Below are 10,250 nucleotides of genomic sequence, written 5' to 3'. Positions count from 1 at the left end.
CACACACACAAAGTTTTTTAGTTTCTTTTTTATGTGATGGATTTCCAAAACTCAATCTAAATCATTTGCTTGGACATTTCTCCTCACAGTACTGAGTCATTCACGGCAAGCTTAAGCTTTAAGAAGTCATTCAGGGACAATGATATATCCCTGTAAGAGGGGGAAGTAATATAAAACAACTCTAGACGTCAGACATGATGGCTCACACCCATACTTTTGGCACAGGGGAACAGGGGCAAGAAGATCCCCACAAGTCTGAATTTCTAGGCTATCCATGGCAACGCATCAGAGCATACTTTACAAAAAAGGCATCCGTAGATGTATATATGATGGTGCCGTCCTTTCTGGGTACCAATCTGAGTTGAGATTAGATGGCTTAGTGTGCAGCTGGACTCTGCCAGTTACTCGCCGGAACACTTGGGAAAGTGGCTGGATTTCCCTTAGACTGAATATATGACCGAATCTCTCTTTACTTCTCTCTGTGAAGGGCTATGGCAAAGTTCTTACACCGCAGCATCCATGAAAACTGAACATGATGCTGCATGGGAAGTGCTTGGAGCACATCTGACGTGTTTATGAACCAGAGCTTTCTGTGTTATTCAGGCCTTTTATCAACCTATGATGAAACTCATAAGGAACATGCGTGTTAAGAAACAAGACACCCATATGACTTAATCCAGAGTCACGGAGTTCTGGATAGGAATGGGGGTCTTAGTTTAGTATGTCGTGTATGTAATTTAAAAAAGTCCCATTTCTGTGTCAGCTCCACAAACCTTGGAAAGAAAAACTAGCACAAGCAGATCACAGTTGCTGAGGACTCGAATAGTATTCGGTGTAGGCAGAACCAGCACCGTTTCTACCGAAGTTAGAAGATGAGCTGCCAGGCCCTCCCCAAGGAGACGTCGTGGCCCTTACCTGTCAGCTCCAGCTGCACTTGTGAGGCTGCGGCAAAGGTCGCATTCACCTTGCTGCTGGTTGCATTGAACCAGTCCACAGTGAGAGTTGCAGGCTGCCTTTTCCCCAAATATTCGTAATATCCCTTCCATACCGAATTGATGAAAAACACATCTGAAGGAACTGTTGATAGAAGTGGGGACGGAGCAGAATTAAGACAGGCATTGGTGTGGAATCTGGACATTTTTTTAAACACAGGAAGGCCTAAGACTGCCCAGTTAGGAAGCACAGTTAAGAACAGCGTAAAGCCAAGGGTGACCTTGAGAACTGTGCTCTTGAGTGTGTGCAGAACAGCAAAGGAGCAGGGACACCAAGGCTGTGGCTCTCACTGCTTCTTGGGAAGTTATTTATTTATTTGGTGGTGCACACCTTAATTTTTTTTTTTTAAATTTATTTATTTATTAAGGATTTCTGCCTCCTCCCCGCCACCGCCTCCCATTGAAAAGAATGGCTGTGCTGGATTTACTAGACATGCCAGGTACAGAGAGTTCAGTGAGCTGACTGTGTTAGCTTTAGCCAGTAGGAAATGCGCTCTACTGACCCCGACTACTACTGCCAAACCTCCATCTTCCAGCCATGGGAGATCTGGAGGAAAGGACACTAACAGTCTGTCCGGGCCCCACTCCCAACAGATTGGCACTTTCCAGTACTTGATGGCTCCTGCCCTGAGAAGACAAGAGGCATACCCCTAGCTAGTATTCTCTGCTAACTTCTATGGGGAAAAACAGTCTAGTGTTAATTTGAGAGGCAGACAGGGCAATCTCATCTGTCACTTTTATATATGTTGCTTAAATATGGACATAACAGAGACAGGGAGTCTTTGTAACGTAAAATTCCTCTGTGACAAGAATTTGCAAAAAGGTAATTGGGTTATTCCTTTGGTTTTCAATGTTTATTACAGGTATTAAATTTGTCTTTTATGTCTCCCTGGCAATAGTCATATGTAAATTCCTGTTCTCCTGATGACATTAATATAAACAAACAGAATGACACCTTGTAAGTACCCACCAACATTAGTACCATGTCTCCAGATGATTTCCACCTGATAACATGCCTTTATCATTTAATTAGTCAAAATTGATTGTAGATAGATAGCATGGGCCTCAATAATGTTGGCGTTGTTGGGGAGAAATATTTAGTTCTCTGTAAACATATAGCCTTTAGCAAATCTAACAATGTGATGGATGACGACGTCACAGGCATGCAACACCTACATCCATACTGCCCTTCCACTCCAACCAACCACCTTCCCATCTCCCTAGACCAGCCAAGCCTACAAAAACCAGACTAGCAAATTAATCATTATGGAAGAATCCAGTCTGATAGCCATCTACGGTTTGGGTATGCTCAAAGTACTAATAAAGATAAGAATGGATTAAAGTTAAATTAGTAAAAAGCTGATGTGTCCAAGTATTGAGGATACTTATAAATAAGCAACAATGAACATTTTCAATTATAAACAGATGTATCAGAGACCTTCATTTTAAGCAAAACACACAAAGTATCTTACTGTACATTACAACAGCCCCTAAAGTGACCATTTACCCATTAGAATTTACATGGTCTGCTGAGGACTTTGTTGTATATGGTCCAGCTACTGCCCTGAGCTACCACTGTGGGTACACTGCTATGACATGCCAGCCTGGCTGTTTAGAATTAGGAAGAACCTACAGCTTAGATTCTATCTCAATCTGTAAGCTGAGGTGTGATCATCGGTCACAGAGGAGATGCTTTCAGCTGGGGTTCTTCCCACCTCACTCTCTTACTGAGTCACGGCAAGAACAAGGCAAGGATTAGATTTATAATATACCGTCCTGGCCAACACCATTTTCACTAGCATTTCCCTTAGAGGAATGACATGCTGATGCTAGCGTGTGTGCCAACAAAGGCGTTTATAGCTATTCCAACATCTGTAACAACACAAAGTTGGTAAAGAGAAATGAGGATGAAAATCTATAATAACAAAAGCATATTCTGCTTAGTTCCCCAGGGGGAAATGCTACCTGGCCAAGTGCTTACTTTGTCATTGATTTATAAGTTGTGTTTAAATGAGATCACTCAAAAATTCAAAGCATGTTTTTCCTCCTCATGTATAGACTGGGAAAAGTCCCCTAATTCCACTGTACTTCCCTTCCTCATCTGAGAATTAAAGAGTAAGCAGAATTTGAACTATCAGCATTGCAAACAACCTTCCAGGTGGATTCTGGAATACCGTTTTATATCTAAGAAACTAGGGCTAAAAGCTGAGTAAAAAAAAAAAATACTTGGCAAGTCGTTTTGTATTTTTACAAAGTTTTACTATTTTTGGTTAAAAGCAAAGTCAATCATGGCTTAAAACAAAACTGGTGAATACGTCTTGTTCATTCAGTGCACGTTTGCGTTTCCAGCTGGGACACCTTTTCCTGGGAACAGTGGGGCAGCTATTGGATTCTCCACATGACACATTATCAAGGGGCCGTATCTGTTGGCGGGCTAAAACCTTCATCCAGAAGTCAGAGGATGCCTGAGCTATGGAGATACTGGACCGCTCAGATAGTAACTTTAAAGTTGTCAAACGCCTCGGTGCGTGTGCTAATTCCCTTGAGGAAGGGGACTGCAACCCTATTTATAAGGCTCTCCATCATACCACATGTGGGGCCAAAGTGCCCAGTGTGTCTTCTAGTGAAGTCCCGTGACCGCACCATGTGTGATGACATTACGTGGTGACATCCCACTAATGAGCCACTCGGGTGAAGAAATTGAGATGTGTGCAGGCATGGTGCTTAGTGGGGACCGACAGATTCAGAAATTTAAAGGCTAAGAATGGTCTCACTGTGCAGGGCTGAGAACAGGTCAGTTTGGTTGAAAGCTAGAGCTCTTGTGGTATACGAACCTGGAGTTTTAGTAACTGTTTCATTAACTTCTCTCACTCCTTTACCTACAAGTAAAAAGACAAATTATCATTTTCAAAAACATTTATTTTTTGGAATCAGGTTGAAAAAATGTCAATTTGAAGCGATTCTCCTTCCTCTGGATTTATAAAAAGGTATAAAATATAAATATTGTATGCACAAACACTTTCGACCCGGGTATTCATGGTAGAATCTCCTTGTGTGTGTGGAATCACTGAGCTTGGTGGTGAGGCATCTAGCTTGGAGGTTGGCGCTAAAGGTGCTACAACAGAGAGCCTTGCAAATGAGGGTGGCCGAGGGTGAGCTCCTGACAGTCTGAGAGGACACTGCTGCCACCAGCAGGAAATATCCCAAGAGAGGAAAATGTCACAGTCCCTCAGTATCCCACTACATCTGTGGACTTAGAGGATAATGCTGAAGAATGTCAGATTCCTTACCCCATACATCGTGGAGTTTGGTCAAAACTAGATTTCTAAGGCCTCAGCTCTTATCCTAGGATGCAAACTATTTTATTAATCTTTTTTCTCTTCTACTTATGAAAAGAAATGAGACTCTGACTTGAGAACTGTGAGCATGTGGGCTCCAGGGAATTCAGGCTGAAGATGGGGTGCCTTGGTACCCTGAGGCGTCTGCATCCATTGCCCAGTGACTGTCACACAGGGTGTCCCAGGTCAGATGCTGATGGCCTTTCTCATCAGATCCAACTTAGACCTGGTCCCCCCCTCAGTAAACACATGCATGTGAGTGATTAAAGGCACTGTTCCCATGCTGATTGCAAGTTTGCAGTGGAACCGATATCAGTAAAAGAAAAACTGCCGCTTCACCACCCAGTGGCTTGTGATCCTAAAAACAGCACCACTCACTTTATATATACTCAGATTGCAGGTGTCATTTATTGACTCTTTTCATTGTAAAGATACGCCATTCTCTGACATCATAGTGCGTATTGTTCTTTTAACTCAGAATGCTTCTCTTCAGCCAAACAGCTGTCCTCTGTGGTCTAAATTTCAGTTAATAATGAAGTCTACACATCCATTTCCTTTTGCTCCTGGTGTCAGCCACTTATGCACACATCCAAGCACAGAGAGCCCAGGCACTGTGGAGCACTGTCTGTGGGGCACTGATGCTCCATCACAATGTCACATGAGGGTACCCTGACCTGCACACTAGCCTGACCACGGGGGCAGCGCTTCCTGGCTCTTCCGAAGTATGTTTGCACACCTCAACCAGGGACTTACTTTTACAGACCGGTGATTTCCCTGTCCATTTCATGTCGGCCTTACACGTCCTGTGTTCAGATCCACCAGCAAGGAAAAATCCCGGATGGCAGGTGTAGACTAAAGTGTAGCCAAAAGCTGGAAGATCGATGGCTCTCACATCTGCGTGTGCTGGGGTTTCTGGCTGCCGGCAGGCATGGGCTGAAAAGGCATTTGCTCCGTTAAAAAACTTTGGGGCTGTCTGTTCGTTGTTAAAATGTTACATTACATGGGTCCGTAGGAACTAACAGAGGGATATTCCACAAAGGGTTATCTACATAGGTATTGTACACCTGAGAAATGTGTGTGTGTATATATACACATATATATATATACACACATATGCATACATATATACACAAACATATGTAAGAATAATAATGTATAAAAATTTAGAGGAGAGATCCTAGCTTCATTAAAAACAGAATCCTCCGGTATAATACAAGAGAGATAATATGTTAAAAATTCTTAGTGTGGGGTTGGAGCAATGGCTTGCTATTTAGGGTCCCTTCTTATCCTCCTAGAGGACTCGAGTTTGTCTCCCGGTACCCATCAGGGGGCTCACACCCTCCTAGTACATCAGTTCCGGGGGTTCTTCTGGCCTCTGTGCACACTGGCATACATGTAGACAAGCACAAATAAAAAATGAAAGTAAATCTTTAAAAATCAATAATAACCATTCCAATAAGCTAATATATGCTCAGATATATACCTGGGTTCTTGTCAGCTGTCATCAAATATATTTATTGCTTAACTAAATGGGTGTTAAATTTTGATGTGTTTTAGAAGTTTAGTCATAATTATAAGCTATATAAGTCACAATGATAAGTTCTTACTTCTTTTAAAAATATAATTTGGGAATAAATAAAGTTGGAAACTCATGTCCTACCATAAATAACCTCATTTTGTAAAACCTGTACATGTCTGTAAGTGAAAGACTCACAAGATGGTTACAAAGCAAACCTCTAATTTTACAGTTGTGAATTCAGTTGCTTTAAGTATTGTCAATAGTTCATATTTGGGCATGTTTTCCATCTTTATTCCTGTATTATAATGCACTTCATAATGCACACACACACACACACACACACACACACACACACACACACACACACCTGAGTGTGCAGTGCACCACTGCTTCTCCACATGGTTGAGCAGTGACTTTGATACGTCAGCTTTAAAACAAGTGCGCACCTGCTCATCCCGACAAGGAAATACACAATAGATTACACCTTACCCACCATTACAGTAACTTTTCACAGCCTTCAGTTAATGCTTTTATGCTCAACATCACAAGGTAGGGGGTTGCCTAAGATAAGTGGTGGGTGATGTGAATCATTAAGTCCACATCCCACAGCACTTTCTCATTCTCATGATCGAATCACAAAGCAAAAATTCAATCCATCCATCACACTGTGGTGATCAGTCTTTACACACGTCCACAGGTCTATAGCCACAGCACCACGCTGAGCGCATATACTGAGTCCCTGGCTCATTCCCTGATCCAGTGAATGGAGTGAGGACAGGTGGAAGGACAGTCTGCCAAGCAGGGCTGAGGTGGAGGTCACTCTGCGCCTTGGGTTTCTGGCATTTGCCTCACATCTCCTGGGAACCTAGTTCCCGGTCACCTACTGCTTCATCCTCCCTCCCAAGACTTTCTGATGCATCAGAGCTTGGGGTTAAAGCCCATCATTATAACCAAGTCCTTAGCCTGGTTGGTCTGACTGGTCGAGGAACCTTAGGAGCATTTTGAGAAATACACAAAATTAGAATTGGAGAATGAAAAATAAATGAACCCACTGCTCTTCACAGGTTCTCAGGAAACTGGGAGCTCTTTTGCAGACACTTTGCAATGGCTTTTGCAGCTGCAGAGGAGAATCCGGACTTACGTATACACTCTGTCTGGATCCCACTCCATGTGAGGTTTGCAAGGCAGGTCCGTGTGGTGGAGCCTTGGATGTGGTAACCCTTCCTACATCTGAAGAACACGGTGCTTCCAACCTGAGGAGAAAAGCAACAGGGCTGCAGACGAAGGCCAGCACCCCAGAACCACGGGAGGTGTAGCAGGAACCTATGCTGCTGTGCCTCTGGAGGGACTAGCACACCACTTCTGTATGCATGGCCGAGGATCACTCTCAAAACAGACAACCTGTTGAGTCCTGGTGGTGGTGGTGGGGTTTTAAAGAAGAGGAAACTGGATCTGACAATCAACATGCTTGTTTATTTCGGTCAACAGAGTCTGCTTTAGCACGGTGACAAATGCCTGTCATTCAGGAGGCTGAGATTTGAGGGTTGCAAGTTCAAGGTCAGCCTGGACTTCATAGTGAGTTCCAGGTTAGCACCTGCATTTCAGAAGTCCCCCTCTTCCATTTATGCCTATTGGTTTATTTTCCCTCCCCTTACTCCCTGTTTCTGATATCCTACAGACTGCTCCTCAGGCGAACTGCTTCTGTTGAAGGCTCTAGAGGCTGGCCATCTGCCATGCTCTCCTGGGATCCATTACACCTCATTGTGTCAAATCTGTGAACCGTGTCTGTTACCTGAACGTCTTTCCCATCTGACGCCTTTGCTTGTGCCTCATCTCTCTGTCTCCCTCCACCCAGGAGCCCTGCTGTTCTCAGGCCTTTCCCTGAGCCAGAGTCACTGGCCATTCAGTGCTATAGCTCCCTCCACATTCTTTCTCCTGTTACCACCTAACCAGCAGCGATTTCGAGAAAGCCAGGTTTCTTTTAGACAATGACCTATGGTCGTGCTTTGGGTACACCCAGCATGCATCATTCCCACACTTGAAACATAATCACAGGCAAGGTAGAGGAAAGAAACGACCATCACGAGAGAGCTGTCTGCTGAGGGGCAGCTCTGCTGGGGGCTCGCTGCATCCACGGCATTTCTTTTGTACCTAGCAAGAGTTCAAAGATTCCAAAATCTGTCTTCACACAGCTCTGAGGCTTTAAACTGTTCTTTGTCCTCTCGTGAGTACCAGACCGCACTATTCCTCACTCCACCTCCACGGGGGGATTTTGGAAAAACTATAATTAAAACCATGAGAACCTAGCTAGCACGTTGGATGAGAGACACGCTGGGGGTGTGCTCTGGTCACGTGATGAAGTAGCAGTGAGGATTTATAACCCATGGAAAAGAATTCACCTAAAGATCTAATCAGGAACTGGTACCAATTGGAGAGAAATAACAACCTGCTCTCTTTCCGGCAGGGATGGTTCCTGTCACGTATGACCTCCCAGGCTACCTACACGGATGGGATGCACCAATAGGAAGAGGAAGAGAGCCCCGCCATGACCTGTTCAGTAAAGCAGCTTTAGTCAGATGTGCCAGCCCACGGGAGCAGACTGTGTACCTGACCTGTCCTGTGACTCTATGGGACAGGGCTGACCAGACAGCTGACAAGTAGCTAGTTGCTCAACTTCTGCAATTAGCCTAATGCAGATGGAGCCTTCCAGAACTTAAGAGGCTCCTTCCTGGAGGTGGTGTTTCAGCACACAGCTCAAGAAAAAAATATATCTGGTTCTAATGAAGAAGCAAACTCCAGGGCCGGCTACATCTCCCAGTTCCAGCCTCAGCTTTAAAACGCCATGTCCGTGTCTTTTAAACAATGAGTCACGTTGTTGGGAGCTGTCTCTTGTTAATTCCCTTTGAAGGGGGTGAGTCATTTCTCTGTCTTGTTCAGCTTTTTTGTGACTCTATACTGTGCCCAGGTAGGCTAAGAAATTCTGAAATTTGTGATGACCAATAGTAATCATTTTCCAAAGTGTGTCAATGAGAACAACACCCATTTATTTTCCAAATGACCAGAAATTTGGAATTGAACATTTACCTGTCAGAAGGCATTTAGCTGAAGCCTGAGGCCGTGCCCGGATCATAATACACAATGCTCTGAATTCAACCCATCTACTGTGAGAATTATTCTGGGGGACTCCAAAGGGAAGTGACAGAATAGCAAGGGAAGATGGATAGTGCCAGTAAAAATAGAAACACTCCAGTGCTCCTGAGAGATAGCATGAAGTGGCGCAGGGAAAAGACTTTTATTCTAGACTGGTGGGGCTATTAACTTGAAAAGAGCAAACACATCTAACTCTGGGCGTCTGAGTCATGTCACAGACAGCTAGGTGTCACTTGGGAGAAATCACATGAAGGATGGCCACATCAAATGCATCATCTTCTATTTGAAGTATGTCTCCATTAATTGTAGCAATGATGTACACCATATTAAAGGCAAAAGAACATTTCAAAGCGATGCTCATTGCCAACAATTGAAGCTGCTTTAGAAGATCGTCACGAGAACTAACCTTGATGTGGAACACATGCTGTATTCTGGCTTTTCTTTTCTTTCTGGAAATGTGTATCATTTTCTAATGGCATTTTTATTTTAATGTCTCAATTACTGACTTGGTAATTGCCCTTTATGTCACTAAACCAAAAGTACGCAGTCATGTGTGCCTCTCAATGAAAACAAATACAGCCACGGGTACAATGCTAATGGATTGGTGAATTGGCTTCTGTGTAGAAGTCCTGGTTGAAAGAATCTTCTGTGCAAACATGTAATACGCACACGCCAAGGAATACAGCACTGTACCACGTGATTGCTATCATTTAGGTCTCATGCCTCCAGGGCACAGAAAACAAAAGGGAAGTACCTCATATCCTTTAGAGCTATTCTGGATTCCAAAGTGGGGAGTGCCAGGGTCTGGGCAAGCGGTGTGGGCTGGATCTGCAATTCACAATTAAAAATAAATTGTAGCACCTTTATTGCAAGAGCTTGCAAAATTAGACATTGTTTTCAAAATGCACATGATATTTTATATGACCAGTTAAAGTAAGTGGCTGCCTCCATCTCCTTGGATTCTTTATCAGTTTTTAAAGTAGATTTGCATATTTACACCTAATCTGCACATTCACATCTAATCTGCATATTTGCATTTGTTTGAGAATAGGTCATTTTTCCTCACTCTCTGGCGTCTGTCTCTCTGCTGACAGAAACTTGTTCCTGAATATTAAAATCTAGTAAATCGTTTACTACTCTGATCTTCCAGTTTGTACAGATTCACTGTTGCAGTTGCTTATCCATATTAGTCCCTCTTCCTTCCTTCCTTCCTTCCTTCCTTCCTTCCTTCCTTCCTTCCTTCCTTCCTTC

At 43.6% G+C, this 10,250-nt stretch overlaps 1 protein-coding gene across 1 annotated transcript in view; it reads right to left on the bottom strand.

Annotated features, from left to right (window-relative positions):
* The window catches only part of Csmd1 (CUB and Sushi multiple domains 1), a 1,422,978-nt gene that overhangs the window by 11,777 nt on the left and 1,400,951 nt on the right, over positions 1–10,250 (bottom strand). Inside the window, exons 62-66 of the mRNA XM_005366231.2 lie at positions 9,754–9,827; positions 6,991–7,102; positions 5,084–5,263; positions 3,827–3,871; positions 916–1,077 (exon numbers count right to left, since the gene is read on the bottom strand). Of these exons, the coding sequence (XP_005366288.1) occupies positions 916–1,077; positions 3,827–3,871; positions 5,084–5,263; positions 6,991–7,102; positions 9,754–9,827 (573 nt within the window). The remainder of the gene's footprint in view (positions 1–915; positions 1,078–3,826; positions 3,872–5,083; positions 5,264–6,990; positions 7,103–9,753; positions 9,828–10,250) is intronic.

This window comes from Microtus ochrogaster, unplaced genomic scaffold, assembly GCF_000317375.1.
Source record: "Microtus ochrogaster isolate Prairie Vole_2 unplaced genomic scaffold, MicOch1.0 UNK7, whole genome shotgun sequence".
NCBI classification, from domain to species: Eukaryota; Metazoa; Chordata; class Mammalia; order Rodentia; family Cricetidae; genus Microtus; species Microtus ochrogaster.
This window is presented reverse-complemented; position numbering and strand designations above follow the sequence as displayed.